The 14,875-nt window shown below is 52.4% G+C and overlaps 1 protein-coding gene across 4 annotated transcripts in view; it reads left to right on the forward strand.

Moving 5' to 3' along the window:
- AFAP1L2 (actin filament associated protein 1 like 2) overlaps positions 1-14,875 on the forward strand; it is a 96,057-nt gene that overhangs the window by 55,568 nt on the left and 25,614 nt on the right. For all 4 annotated transcript variants that reach the window (XM_032879114.1, XM_032879124.1, XM_032879133.1 and 1 more), the window contains 3 exons: positions 1,722-1,850; positions 7,876-7,950; positions 9,247-9,341. In XM_032879114.1, coding sequence (XP_032735005.1) covers positions 1,722-1,850; positions 7,876-7,950; positions 9,247-9,341 — 299 coding nt within the window. The remainder of the gene's footprint in view (positions 1-1,721; positions 1,851-7,875; positions 7,951-9,246; positions 9,342-14,875) is intronic.

A 14,875-nucleotide genomic window follows, 5' to 3' on the forward strand; every position in this document is an offset into this window, starting at 1 on the left:
GTCTTATGAGTCGGACAGGAGACGTGCTCTCTGCCATGAGCCCTGTGGACCTTCTGGGCCATCAGACCCATGTCTTCAAAATGGGCATAACCATGCTTAGCTCTTCAGCTTGTGAACTAGTGGGTGCCTGATGTCATTCATTCATTCATCCCATATACATTCATCCAACACAGTGTAGGTGCCAAAGGTGTGGGACAGGTGTGGTCCCCTCATTGAATTAAGATTTTGTCATTTGTGTTTATAACTTTGTGAAACGGGCAGGGCCTACGTGGTCTTTGCCACTTCCCAGGTAAGAAAACGAGCTTGGAGAGAGTGCGTGATTGCTCAGTGTTCCCACAGCAGGTGATACAGGATGAGTCAGAGTTTCACTGGCTGCTGTCTTTGGGAGCAGGGCCCGCAGGTGTGGGCTCTGGGCCTGCATCTAGACCGCCGGTTCTCAGTGTTGGCTGCACGCTGGAATCACCCCGGGAGGTTTAAGAACTGCCGATTCCTGGGGCATCTGGGTGGCGCAGTCGTTGAAGCATCTGACTCTTAGTTTCTGCTCAGGTCATGATCTCAGGGTCTTGAGATCGAGTCCCACATTGAGCTCCACACTCTGTGTGGAGTCTGTTTGGGATTCTCTCTCTCTCTCTGCTCCTATTCTTCTCTCTCTCTCTCTCTCAAATAAATTAAAAAAAAAAAAAAGAAGAAGAAGAAGAAGAAAGAACTACTGACTCCTGGGTTCTATTCCCATAGATCCTGATATCATCAGTCTAGGGTGTAGCTTAGGTATCCGGATTTTCTAAAGCTCTCCGGGTGACCCAGTGCAGCCAGGGTTGGAAAGCACAGCACAGAACCTTGAGGAGCTGGCTGCCATTACTGAGAGCATGTTCTGGAGAGCCACTGGGCAGCAGAGCCAAGATGGCGACCCCATCCCCAAACGCAGCATCCTGTAGACAGCAACAGCAACAACAGTGGTGAATGTGCCCTGTGCCCACACTGTTGTCCTCTGCGCTAGCATCTCCGCAGGGTGGCTCCAGGGAGAGACTGACGAGCACTTCTAGAATGGTGGAGCCAACTCGATACCTTGAATCCGTGGGACCAGAGCCCTTTGCCAGCTTGGGAGTGATGCTAGACTCCGTTTCAGTGGAGGAGGCTTATTTACTGAAGAAACTCAGGAAGGTTTTATTTTTCTGTTTGGCCAGCCGTGGCTTCTGATGAATCATCCCTCTTTCAACAGGGGCAACATAATCACTGTTTCATCTTGGAGTGACTCTGTTTGTCTGTCCTTGGGGAAAGGATGAACAGTTGGGTCAACCACAGCAAAAAAAAACAAAAAAATTTTTTGATGGTTCCAGGTTTGATCTGTGTTCAAGTTCTCTAGGTCCTGAGCTGTCCCGATTGGCTTTTTATCAAGGAAGCAATCCTGTTTGCAGACTGTCATGGCTTGATGGGCTTGGCTGGGCTGTCTTGGCCGCCGTCGCTCAAGCAAATGGTAGATGTGTGGCTTTAGCCAGCGTCATCCAACTCAAAACCAAGGGCCTGCTTTTCCTCCCCCAGACCCCAGCTCTGGGAATCCCACTTTTGGCTGGGCCTCTAGGTGCTTTCAGGGCTCCCCCAAAGTCCCTCCCACGCAGGACCGCAGGGCCCATGGTGAGATGGTACAGGATCTAGGGGTGTGTCTGAGCTGGCCCTTCGGAGAGCAGGAAGCAACTATAAAGGGTTCTCTTTTCTGTCTCTAGCCCTGGAGCAGCTGTTGACAGAGCTGGACGACTTCCTCAAGATTCTCGACCAGGAGAACCTGAGCAGCACAGCTGTGGTGAAGAAGAGCAGCCTGGCTGAGCTCCTCCGGGTCTATACCAAGAGCAGCAGTAAGTGGGACTCGGGGGCCTCCGAGAGGTCCCCATGGAAACAGAAAGATAGTCATGCTCGGGCCGCCACAACAAAGTCCTACCGACTGGGTGGCTTAAACAATACAAATTTGTTTTCTCAGAGTTCTGGAGGCCAGAAATCTGAGATCAAGGCTTTGGGCAGGGTGGATTCCTTCAGAGGCCTCCCTCTTTGGCTGTAAGTGGCTGCCTTCTGTCTGGGTCTTCAGACCATCTTCCCCCTGGGTTTGCGTCCAAACCTCCTCTTCATACAAGAACACCGGTCCTGTTGGACTGGGGCCCACCCTGGTGGCCCTGTTTGACGTCAAGGACCGTTTCCCCTACCAGAATCCCATTCTGAGGTATTCAGGGCGAGGACTTCATAGATGAATTTGGGCGATGGGGGTGGGGAACGCAGTTCAGCCCCTCGCGGTGGTCCAGGGGTGACGTGGCCTGAATGTGAGCCCAGGAAATCTCTGAGCACTCAACACAGCAGCCCTGAGTGTGGTTTTAAAATGTTTCCAAAGGACTTTTCTTCATTTGCTCAAAGTAATGAAGGGCTAGGGAACTGTCCAGGTAAGAGCCAATGCTTAATTGAGCATTTCCTACATGCACGTGTTCCTACGTGCACACGTATTAACTTGTTTCATGTTCAAGGCCCCTCTCTGAGCTTGGTGCTGTTGCTACAGACGAGGGTGTTACAGATGAGGTCTGCAGAGTTGAAGTCACTTGCCAGTGTCGTGTGGCCCAGAGGAAAACATAGTTTTAAAGCTGTAGATCACAGAACCCTAAGTACCTGTTTTTTTTTCTTATCCTTTTTATTGAGGTGGATTTTATATACACCCAAGTACATAGATCTTAAGTATCCAGTTCAGTGAGTTCTGAAAATTGTGTACACCCGTGTACCTACCATCCCAAACAAGACAGAGAACATTTTTATCATTCCGGAAAGTTCTTTCTTGCCCCTTCTCAGCAAATTCCTCCCCACCCCCACCCTCGTCCCAAGGGAACCGTTGTTTTGATTTCTCCCACCATACCTGTGTTGTGTTCACGGGTTTGGGCTATTACGACTAATAAGACTGCTCTGAACATTCTCGCGCAAGTCTTCTTGTGGGCGTGTGGTTTCATTTCCAGCACACTCAGATTTTCTTTCTTTTTTTTTTTAAAAGCCTTCTTGTGAAGTCTTGACAGTTTAGTTGAGTCTATTTTTACATCGGATGTTTGAAAATGGGAAGTGATATTTCGGGACAGCGAGGGACCAGAAGAGGACATGTGATCCACGTGCCCGGTGGCAGGAGCCGCCAAGACGCACGCTCGAGGAGGGAAGCAGACCCTCTGCATCCAGATTCCCCCGCACGTCCAACCCAGACCCACCAGGCTACGTTTTGGGGTCGCTTTTCCTTTCCTTTGTTCCCTGCGTACCTAGTTTTTAACTCTCTGAGTGGGAGAGAAGTCCTAACACTGAGGCGCGTTGCCATCCGCCCGGCGGCCTTCTCTTGTGCCGGGACGAGCTGGCTCCCTTAGCCTTCTGTGAGAGGCGATTTCCTGGAGACCAGTTTGGAGCCTTTGCTGCTCCCCAGGCCACCCTGGGGTTCCCAGGCTCCTCCCGGCTCCATGGCAAGCCTTGATGCCTGCGCCAGTGCTGGTCAGCAGCACATCAAAGGTGGGAAGGCGAGGTGAGAAAGGCACATTACAAAGAGGGTGAGTTAGAGAGGAGTCACCCCAAGGCAGGATCTCTCAAGGCAGCTCTGTAAGAAGCACACTCCCGTCCCACCGACAGGTCAGGTCAGATGTTCTCTGACTTGAGATGTTTAATGATAGACAGCAGCTCCACTGGGAATTGGAAGACCCATGGGTTGGGCTCTGAGCCCGGGTTCCTGGTTCTGATCACTCTCTTAGGGCCCCCTGGGTGGGCTCCCCCTCTTTGGGGTCATGTGCTGTGTAGCTTCCTGTAGGATGACCTTTGTTTCACCCCAGATCTTTGCACCTTCTGCTCTGATAAAGTCAGACCCTCCCCCCACCCTCGGTCTCCGCAGCTTGCAGGAGGCACCCCGAAGTGAATTGCGCACAGTGCACCACTCAGACCACCGGAAGTGCTTGCACAGCCTTACCGAGACCTGTGGCTACCACTCATGTTCCTGGTGTCCATTCCGGTCCTCTTGGCTCTGTCTTAGCTCGCAGAGTGGTCAGAGCAGCAGCAAACAGCTTTTGTGCACATACTCTGTCCCAGCGTGGGGCTTAGTGTATGAAATGACATGGATGGTGCCACCTCGTTCCTGCCCCAAGTCAATGAGAGAGTTGTCCTTGTCTTCTCAACTGGAGAGTCTCCTCTTCAAGGCACATGGGTGCGAGTGGCTCGGGGCTGGGCAGGCGGCCCTAACTGCTGTCTTCCCCCTCTTGCCCCATATTCCAGACTCATCTGCACCACTGAAATCGTTCTGCACGGGACAGAATCCCAAGTCCCTGAAATCAAAGCATCTGTCTTCCTTCCCAGCCTCCCAGGCCCTTCTTGCTGTGTACGTTCCAGACAATTAGCTCAGCTTGATGGGACTTGTAGGTGGAGGCAGGCTGATCATTTTGAGATAGTCTGTGGTCTACACTGGCTGAGCTGTTGTTTACTCCCACACATTTTGGGCAGAGTATGAGACCCGAGAGAGAGAGAGAGAGAGAGAGTATATGTGTTTACCCTTTCCAAATATGGGTTTTCTGATCTTTTATTGTATGGGCGAAACAAGAATTTTCTACTCTCTTTGCCTTTCATTTGCATGGTGAGGTCAAGGCAGGATTTGAGTTTTGTTTACAGGAGATTACTCTTTGTTCCTGTTTTCACCTGAGAGGGCTGTGGATCTCCCAGTGCCCTGCTCAGAGAGTCTGGGAAAGTGTCGGGAGAGCCCTTCAGATGGGAAATCTGCTGATGTTCTGTCTATCCAACTGTAGCAAAGAGGGTCCTTGTCCCTCCTTCCTGTCCCTCCCGTTCTCTGGGAAAGACCACCCCCTTCACACAAGGGTCATTCCCCAGGAGTCATGTGCTTACTTAAGCTCTCCTTCCCAACCGTACCTGTGCTGTTGTCATTCCCTACCTGCTTGTGTTGACTCTCCCGGGAGGATCCGTTTCCCCCACCCATGTTAGGTCACAAAGGTAGAAACTGTCTTCTATTTCATTCTGTGCCGTATGCCCAGCACCTTGTATAGTGCTGGGTGCTCAGTGCACTTCTGAAAATGAATGAGAGAATGATAGAAAATTCTCCAACCAAGGCTACCACCTGCCAGACACAGGACAGCTTAGCCACCCCCCGTTATAGGGCCAAGTTCACTGGGCATTTCCCAGGATCGCAGATGGTCCTGGGAGGCTCTTACTTACCAACCTGGATGGTCCTGAATTAGCTACCCAGAGAATCAAAACCTGACCAACCATGCGGCCTGCAGCAGAGCGCCCAAGGCAGGAAACAGCCTCGAGAAGTGGCCGGCCGGTGCTATGCGTTTTCTCTGCAATTTACAAGCTTCCATCTTGGGGAGAAAGCACCTGCCCCGAATCTATCAGTTAAAACAATGACAATAATATCTTGCCTTTTTTTTTTCTTTTTACAAGAATGTGGCTTTAGTCAACAGTAAGAAAAAATAAATGAACATAAGATTAACACCGCACTATTTACATTCCTTCAATTCCTGTTAATTGAGCTTTATTGGTATCATGTATCATCTGAATATTTTTATGTAGTCGTGATTTGCCTCTGTATTCTGCTTTACGTTATTTTTACATTTAGAATTGCTGTCTGTGCACATTTTCATGTGCTGACAGTTCCCATATTTTTCTTTTTTGGCCATTCTGAAACATGATTCTTTAAGTATTGGATATCTCTGTAATTGTGGACATAGAGCTACTTTGATATTTTTCGCAGTTGGGTAGTGTCCATGGGTGGATGAACACTGACATTCAGCTAGTCTCTGGTTAGTGGCATTAGGTTTTGTAATTTATTATTATTTTTTAATTAAAGATTTTAATTATTTATTTAACAGACCGAGATCACAAGTAGGCAGAGAGGCAGGCAGAGAGAGAAGGGAGGGAGGGAGGCAGGCTCCCCGCCGAGCAAAGAGCCCGATGCGGGGCTCGATTCCAGGACCCTGAGATCATGACCGGAGCTGAAGGCAGAGGCCCAACCCACCGAGCCACCCAAGCGCCCTCAGGTTTTGTAATTTAAAAGAAACCTCTTACAGGGGCACCTGGATAGCTCAGTTGATTGCGCATCTGCCTTCAGCTCAGGTCATGATCCCAGGGTCCTGCTCCGCAGGGAGCCTGCTTCTCCCTCTCCCTCCACCCTACCCCCTCACTTGTGCTCTCTCTCCCTCCTTCTCTCAAACAAATAAAATCTTAAAACAAAACAAAACAAAACGCAAACTCCTACAACATTACAATAAACATCCTCAAGTAAAGCTTTGTTTACATGCTGGAGTTTATCTTTAGGATAAATTTCTGGCAGTGGAAATACTGGGTTAAAGGTGATGAACACTGGGGGAAAAAAAAAAAAGAATACGAACACTTAAATTATCCTCCCAAATCTCTTCCAAAATGTCTGTGCCAACTGACACACTCTCTAGTAATCGTTTGTTTTTAAAGGTGACTGCTGTTGTTCGTGCTGATGTGTGATTTTTTTTCCCCAACTTTTCCCATTATCGAGCCTTTGAGCCATTCTCCATGGTTTCGACTGTCATTTTTAATCTTTTTTAGTTATAGGATTAACTTTTTAAAGTTCCTTAATATTTGTGTTTTGTTCTCTTGGAGACTTAAGAGTTCGGTAAAAACAGGCAGTGTGCAGCACCGTTGTTTTCCGTGCTAGGCAGACAGGGCCGGTGAGTTAGCTCTTCTGCTCTGAATTACACGATGAATGCCTGAGCTTGCTGCCCCGACTCCTGCAGAGCCCTTTTCTGTGTGCTCTCCTCTGGGGAGGGTCCTGACCCGACCACTCTGGCTCTCACTGAGTGGAAGGCTACCAGTTGTGGCTAGCTAATTTAGACCTCATAGTTCCCTCCCATGAACTCCAGCAGGTTGGGGTGATGTTGCTGACGGGTCCTGGCAGGGCCTGGCACTGGGGTGGTGATCCCGCAGACCGATGGCAGAAGACACCTCTGCCTGGGTCCTCCCCGTGTTCTTCTGGGTTTCCAGGGCTCTGGTTTTGCAGGCCTTTGGGCTGGAGGCTGGGCGGTCTGTGGCGTGAGTCTGACCCTAGGCTGCTTCCTTCATCTGGGGGTTGACTCGGGTCCTCTCACTTGGGGACATAGTCTCCAGTGGAGCCACAAGTTTCTAGGAAATGCAGATTAAGGGGCAAAAAGAAATGCAGGAGGATGTCTAAGAGGAGAAGCATTTGGATGAGCTGTCTTCTGAAGAAAGGGTCTTTGGGGAATAAGAAACTGAGCAGTGTTAGGAGACTATCATTTCTCTGGCCAGACAGGCACTGGAAAGGTAGCCTACACAGAAATGATTTTAGGGGCACTTGGGTGGCTCAGCTTGTTAAGCATCTGCCTTTGCCTCAGGTCAGGATCCCAGGGTCCTGGGATTAAGCCCAGTATTGTTTCCCTGCTCAGCAGGGAGTCTGCTTCTCCCTCTCCCTCCCCCATGCTTGTGCTCTCTCTCTCTCTAATGAATAAATAAAATCACCAGAAATATTTTACGATTTAAATGAAATGCTAGAAAACCCAGAGAAATCTGCTTGGTGGAATATGGGGTAGACCTCTGAGGTACAGGTGCCTTTCCACTCTCGTTCCTGAAGCTACCCTTCTGCTCCTATCTTTTCCCTCTCCCTCCCCCTCCACCCCCACCCTCAAGTTAGAAAATTCACAGTCAGCAGCTTGGCCTTTCTGTTTTTGGAAATTTGTCAACTCTATAATGGACTCTTTCAATCAAGTCAAAATGTTGTATGCTTTTACTGGAACCCAGGCTAATGACAGTCTCTCGGGAGACCCTGTTTCTCTCTAGAGCCATTTCCCATTGTGGAATCCCATGAAACCTTTGTCTTCCATCCTCCCTCTGCAGGTTCTGATGAGGAGTACATTTATATGAACAAAGTGACCGTCAACAAGCAGCAGAATGCGGAGTCCCAAGACAAAGGTAGAGGCTAGCACTGCTGATCTCGGCCGGCTTCTGGGAGGGGGAGGCACAAGCTTTGGTCCCATTCCCCGCTCCACTTCCTCCCAGCCAGCACCAGACAGCCCAGTGGAGTTATTTCTGGCACTCACATTTTGGCTGATGGTATTTCGGGTGGATGTATTTTGGGACATTCCATCAAGCCACCTCCTTGCCTCTTAAAGGTCTCATGTGCCCTTCGTGGATAAAGCCCTAAAGTCTCAGCTTTTCCCAGCATCATCCCAGGAGTAGGAAGTCACAGTCAGGTGTTCTAGGAAAGCAGCCATTGTATGGTGCTGATTCCACACCCCAGCTTTATATCTTTTGATAGAAGTCTGGATTGTATGGGCATGGGGGCGGGGCAGTAACAGGGGACGGAAACGCTGATGCCTGCACCTGCCTTAATCAAAAGTTTTGCTCAAGGTGCTCTCTTGGCAGCACATTGTATCTTACATTGGAAGGACATACTGTGTCTTCCATGACATCTCCCTCTTCTGCTCTATTCGGCTCTCCTTTTCTCTGAAGACCTTCAGGAGGTCTGGCAGGACCTTAGAGAGGCCCAGCATCTGCAGAGCTGCCGTGCTGCTGAGGAGAGGGGATTAGAAGCCCCATCTCCCAACTCCCCAGCCTGTGACCGAAATGCAGAGGCTTAGCAAGAGGTGGGGACGCAGCGCTGTGGGGCTCTTGGTCCTGTCCAAGGCTTGGCTTCAGCTGCCAGCCACACAAGCCCAGAGATCAAGTCTGTTTGAGTCTGTCTGTCCTGGGGCTGGCTGGGCCGCTGGCTGAAACTGTCAGGCAGGTGCGCCGAGGCCTGGTGGCCAGTCCTCCCGTGTGGCTTTGGCACCTTCTGTTCCACGGCCAAGCCTGGGGCTCAGCAGAAATGACTGACACGCCAGCTGCCACTGTGCCCAGGGTCGTTTCCCTTCTGGGATGGAAAGAGCCGTAATCACAGGGTCGGGGCTGGGAACAGCTTCCCTGCTCACTAAAGCTCTGTGGCTGGGCCATTTTTGGCATAGGGCAAGGGGAAGAGACGGTGCAGTGCCTGCCGGAAACCCCAAACCAGTTCCTTCTGAGGAATCTGCCCCTGGCTGAGGCACCACTTACACACTATTCTTGGCCAAAAAAACCACATTGGCCCCTAGGACCGCCCACCTAGGTAATTAACACCTGCTCAAATAGATCTCATGGTCCACGTGACCAGACATCCCGGGACAATGGGAGGGATAAGGCTGGGAGGCCGAGCACCCCTCACCGAAGCCTTCTCCTCTTCGCTGCCCACAGCACCCGAGGAACAGAACCCACTGGCCAACGGGGAGCCTGGCCAGCACTCTCTGGCCCCACAGAAGAGTCTTCCAGACCTCCCGCCACCCAAGATCGTAAGTGTTCACCGGAGACCCCTGATTTCCTGACTGGGGCCTCTGTGAAATTCCAGTTGTTTTCACAGGCGTCAGTCCCCCATGTGGCTGGCATTTTCTAAGCACCTACTGTGTGCGCCTTCTGTGTACACACATACTGTGTGCAGGACATGGGGCAAGGCACTGGGAGAGATGGAGCTAAAGAATGCCCGCCTGCAGGTGACATCATTGCCCAGGACCGCAGTACTCAGGACTTATGGGAGTGGGAGATGCAGGGAGCTAGTTGGCTTCATCAAATGCCGCCATGTGTTTGAGGCTCTACCGGGCTCCCTCCAGCACCATGCGAGGGGTGCCGTGTTGAGCCATGGTCCCCAGTTCAGGCCGCAGCAAACTTCTAGGAATGTAAATCATAACACTTTGCACTTCCTGCTTCAAACCTGCCAAAGGCTTTCATTGAACTTAGGGGGAAAAAAAATCCGTGTTCTTTAACCCAGCCCCACAGCCTACACGGTCTACACAGCCTGGCACCCAGCTGCATCTCCAGCCTCAGTGCACCTGCTTCTCACTGGGCTCCTGTCCCTGGATGGGACCACATGTCAGTGTTGCCTCAGGGCCTTGGTCCTTTGTGGACACTGACTCTTCAGTGGCTGCCACCTCCTCACCTCTCAGGCTTTCACAGACAGGCTTTCCTTGGCCCGATACATGAGACATCACACCTCCGTCCCTCCCTACTGTCTGCCCCATGGCCAGTGACCCGTCCATGGCACTCCCCACCTTCAAAATGGTCTTCGTACTATTTGCCTCCCCGACCAGACGTGAGCTGCCCAGGATGGGGAGAGTGTTTTAGTGCTTCCTGGCCTGTGCCTGCACACAGTAGGCCATGCGCACGTATCTGTTCATGGACGGGGCGGGGTAGATGGAATGAATTACAGAACGCTGCAGACCTGGGTTCAGATCTCAGTGTTGCCAGGTACGAGCTCTTTGAACTTGAGCAAGTCATTTAAGGTCTCTGGCCCTTCGTTTTCCTGGTGTTAGAAACAATGTGAGTCTCTGTCTCCTCCGATCGTCTTGCTTGACAGGCTAAGGCCGTGCATAGCGTCCTAGGTCAGCTTTCGGGGAGGCGGGCAGCTCTGTTTATATTTAATGAGCGAGGAAACCCAAGAATCGGCAAGTTTATAGCGTCTGAACATTATACACACAGAAAGCGACAGAACCAGAATTTGCAGCCAAGTTCTTTCCTGTCTAGGACCTGGTCAGGGAGGTTTCCTGAGAGGTACGAGGTAAGAAGTGGGAAGGATTTCTATAGGTATCAGGTCCTTGGGTCAGGAAGTGGGAAGGATTTCTTTCTATGGGCAGCAGGTCCTGGGTTCAGCACCAGCAGGAAGCTGTGTGATTCTGTGGGCACTGAGCTCCTACCATGCCACCTAGGGACAGATCTGTGGGCTCAGGTTCCTGCCGAGGTCGACCCCAGCCTGGCTCCCTCCATCCAAGCCTCCCCGGAGGTGGCCGGGCTCCTCAGGCTGCTCTCACAGCTGGCAGGCTGTTCTGGAATGCCTGGGACAGCATCCCACTGCATGAAGTCCTCCCTCTGGGAGACAGCTCACAGAGACTCTTCATCTCAGGCTGGGTGAGACTTGGTGGCCTGAGCCTGAGGTCCTGGTGTCCCCAGGATGCTGACAAAGCAGGTGACGGCCACACCAGAGTAGCTAGCCACCCTGATGCACACAAACATGGTTCTCCCCGCCATGTGTCTAGAGGTGCAGACTTCTTTCACTGTTTCTATATGAAGAAATAGTCTCAGTTAAAAGAGCCAGACAGGGGCCCACCTCTGGGACATAGCAGGGCCCAGGTCTGAGTGCAGGTTCTCGGTTTCCAGACCCTTCTGCGGCCCGGCTGCTGGAAGCACTTCTTTGCAGCAGAGTGAAGGCATCCATTTCTGTTCTCCCAGCCACAGGTTCCCCTCACTTTCAGTTCCAGGACTGGGGAGAGGGGGTGCGGCCCCTCCAGGCCAGACCCTTACTTAGCCCCTGCACAAACCAGTGGATGATGCTCTGGTTTTTCTGGTGTGTTTCAGGCACTGTCAGGGGTGTCAGGGGAGGGGAGGCAGCTGCTCTGAGCTGGAACTTTCAGGAACTCAGCATCGGATTCTGATCAGGGCCGTCAGCTCTGGGGTAGCAGAAGGCCCAACGCCTACCATAACCCACCTGGGGCAGCCGCTTCTGGGCCAACACCTGCGCCAGGAGGCTCCACCAGACCAGGGTCATGGGCACCAAGTCCTGGGGGGCGCTGACTTGCTCTGGAAATTGCTTTGCGGGTGTGGCGGGGGTGGTGGTGGCAGTGGCGTGGGACCAGGTCCTAGTGAGAATCAGGCCGCCCTGGTCCTGGCGGCTGCTGGGAACCTGACTCAGGCCTTGCTGGCTCCTGCACAGGTCCCAAAGGCCCTGTGATAAGAGCCACAGGGACTCCAAACAAGACGAGGGCAGGTGGCCTCCCCTAGCACAGTCTTCTTGTGTTGGCCATGACTGCGGGGCCATTCAGGGCCCAGAGAGGCTTGTATTGGCCTCTGAGAGAAACCCTGGAGTTGGGAGAACTGTCACCACCCAAAAATAACACCACCCCAGGGGGCCCTTCAGTCATGAGTCGGTTGCTCCCATAGACGCAGTCCCAGCCCCGGGGGAGGGTTCCGCCAGGCAGGCTGACGTTACCCTCATCCTTGTGGGGTTTCTCTGCCGAGAAGGACAGGGGCTACTGACCTGACTGCTGCCCTTCCTGGGTCCCTCCTTGTCCTGTTTGGGGTGCCCACCCCCGACAGTAGGGGACTCCCACGGGCCAAGTGAGCAAGGTGCGGAGAAAGCGAGTTCTTGGCCTCCCGCGCGCACACGCCCGCCCTCCCTCAGGCCTCCTCTGGTCAAGTCTGGCAACCTTCCCTCTTCAGCCCCAGCCCTCTGAGGAGGAGGGTGGAGTGGGAAACAGCTGTGTCTTCTGGCTCCAGGGGAGGAGAATGAGAGAATCAGAGCAGGAGGGAGGGAGAGAGTGAGCGTGGCATGAGGTTGAAGTGACCTTGTAACCTCTCTTCCCAAGATACAGAAAACCCGTGCCCCTTCCCACCCTGACCGCAGAGCCTCGGGGTGCCGTGAAGCTTGTGCACCTGAGGCCTGGCTCCAGGCTTGCTGACGGCTGAAACAGAAGCCGGATGTCTGCCTGGGGTCCTCCAAGCCGGTGCCTGCGCCAGGAATGTGGCCTCTGGGGCAGGCTTAGGAGGCCCTGATTCCCTCTCTGGTGGCTTCGGTCCCCTTCCGTCCCCTCCCGGGTTAGTGGGGTAGCAGACAATGGGAGAGGCGACCAGGGGTCTGGAGCGACCTCGTGGGCGTGAGCGGTGACTCAGGCAGCTGTGTGCAAGGCCAGGTGCTGCGGTCACTGTAGGAGAAGCAGATGTTTGCTGGCGCTGTTTTTGCCCCTGGCTAGCCTAGCCTTCCCCTCCCCAGCTCCCTTACGGCCTGAACATGCATTGGCGCTGGGCTTAAGTGAGCTGCTCTAGGGGGGAGGCAGCCAACTCCACAAGAGGATGTTGCTGTGGTCGGTCTGGGGAGCTAGGGCTGGCTGGATCTGCTGTCCCTGTCCCTGGAACATTCCACAGGGCACGCTGGGGCAGGTTGCTCATATCCGCAGAGACCCCTCAGGTCATCTGGGTTACCTCTCTCTTTGAGATCTTGTGTCTAATCTCAATCAGAATCTGCAAACTGTAGCCCCCTAGCCAAATCCACAGCCACTGCTTTTGTAAATAAAGTTTTATTGGAATAGAGCCATACTTCTCAGTTGTGTATTATCTATGGATGCTTTTGCTCTGCATTCGCAGAGTTGAATAGCTGAGATCAGAGACCACAAATGGCCTGCAGATCCCTTAAGTATGTGCTATTGGCCCTTTGCAGATAAAGTTTGCAGACCTCTGGCAAATCGTGCTGAGCAGGGCGGCTTTCTTCCCGGCCCCTTCCCGTGGATTCTCAGAGCCTGCTTTCCGGTTGTGAAGTCACATCTCTTCTACCTCTTCATTTACTGTCTCCAACCTAGATCCTCACAATGATGATGATAATTAAAGTACTGCTCCTTTAGTCTTAACCCCGAGAAATTAGCATCTCTCACTCCTTTGACTTCAGAGAACAGGCCATTACACCTGTGTAATTATGTGACTCTCAACTGAATTTGGGGGGAATCGTTTGATCGTTTTTTTTAACTTTTAAGAATTTATGTATTTATTTGACACAGAGAGAGAGATCACAAGTAGGCAGAGAGGCAGGTAGAGAGAGACAGGGAAGCAGGCTCCTTGCTGAGCAGAGAGCCCGATGCAGGGCTCGATCCCAGGACCCTGAGATCATGACCTGCGCCGAAGGCAGAGGCTTTAACCCACTGAGCCACCCAGGCGCCCCTTCGTTTGATTCTTTAACTTGACTCAAACGCTTAGGTTTTGTCCCAGCGGCCTTGAGGTCGGGGACGGTCTTCTTCAATGAGGCTGAGCTTGGGCTTCAGCTTGGGCGACACCAAACTTCTCCTCCGTCTCCTCAGGTGACAGCTGCTCTTCCTTTACTAAACATGTATGTAGGCAACTTTTCTCCCTTCACTGATACTTTCATATTTTTTAGGTTAGTAAAAATTCATATATATTGAATAATAGTGCTGGGCAGAATTTAATCCTTACAGTGACCCCATGGGGCAGGTATTTCTCCCCCCATTTTGCGGTGGAGGAACTGAGGCTCAGAGAGGTCAAGTAAGTTGCCTGGGGTCACACAGCCTGGCAGGATTCAAACCCTAGCCCTGGAGATCGGATTCCGACTACGGCCCTATTTTGCCTCTTCATTTATAGGTGTCTTTACAGCATCAAGCTTAGGAGACTCTCAGAAAACACTCCCTCGTGCTCTAACCCCCAGATAGGACAAGGGGACCCCTGTGGTGAGAAGGACCCGTGAGGAACTCCTGAGGAAAGGTTCATTCCCCCATTGTCCTATTTTTTTTTTTTAAGATTTTATTTATATATGTGAGAGAATGAGAGGGGGAGAGAGAGCATGAGATGGGAGAAGGTCAGAGGGAGAAGCAGACTCCCTGCTGGTCAGGGAGCCCGATGTGGGACTTGATCCTGGGGCTCCAGGATCATGACCTGAGCTAAAGGCCATTGCTTAGCCAACCGAGCCACCCAGGCGCCCCCATTGTCCTGTTTTGATAGCAGGAATCCGGGCTGGCCCTGGAGCTTGGGTGCTTGGAGCTTCTCTCTGGAGGGGATCCACCTTCTCACCAAGACAAGGGTCCCCGTACCACCTGATGGAGGGGGGGCTTCTTGGAGGCCGGACCTGGAGGCCTGGCCAGCTTAGGAAACGTGAGCTCCAGGACCCATCCTCAAGGACCTTGCTGCTTCCCAGGGAGGGGTCGGGGAGAGGATGTTTTCCACTTGAACCCCGGGAAGCCGGCTCTCGGCGGGCCTTTCTCAGACGTGGTCAAGGGAGTGGCTGACATGAGCAGACCCCGCTCACCGGGCTTGTGGGAGCAAAGCGACAAGGTCATCCCTT

Source organism: Lontra canadensis, unplaced genomic scaffold (genome assembly GCF_010015895.1).
Source record: "Lontra canadensis isolate GAN:19392208 unplaced genomic scaffold, GSC_riverotter_1.0 scaffold3, whole genome shotgun sequence".
NCBI classification, from domain to species: domain Eukaryota; kingdom Metazoa; phylum Chordata; class Mammalia; order Carnivora; family Mustelidae; genus Lontra; species Lontra canadensis.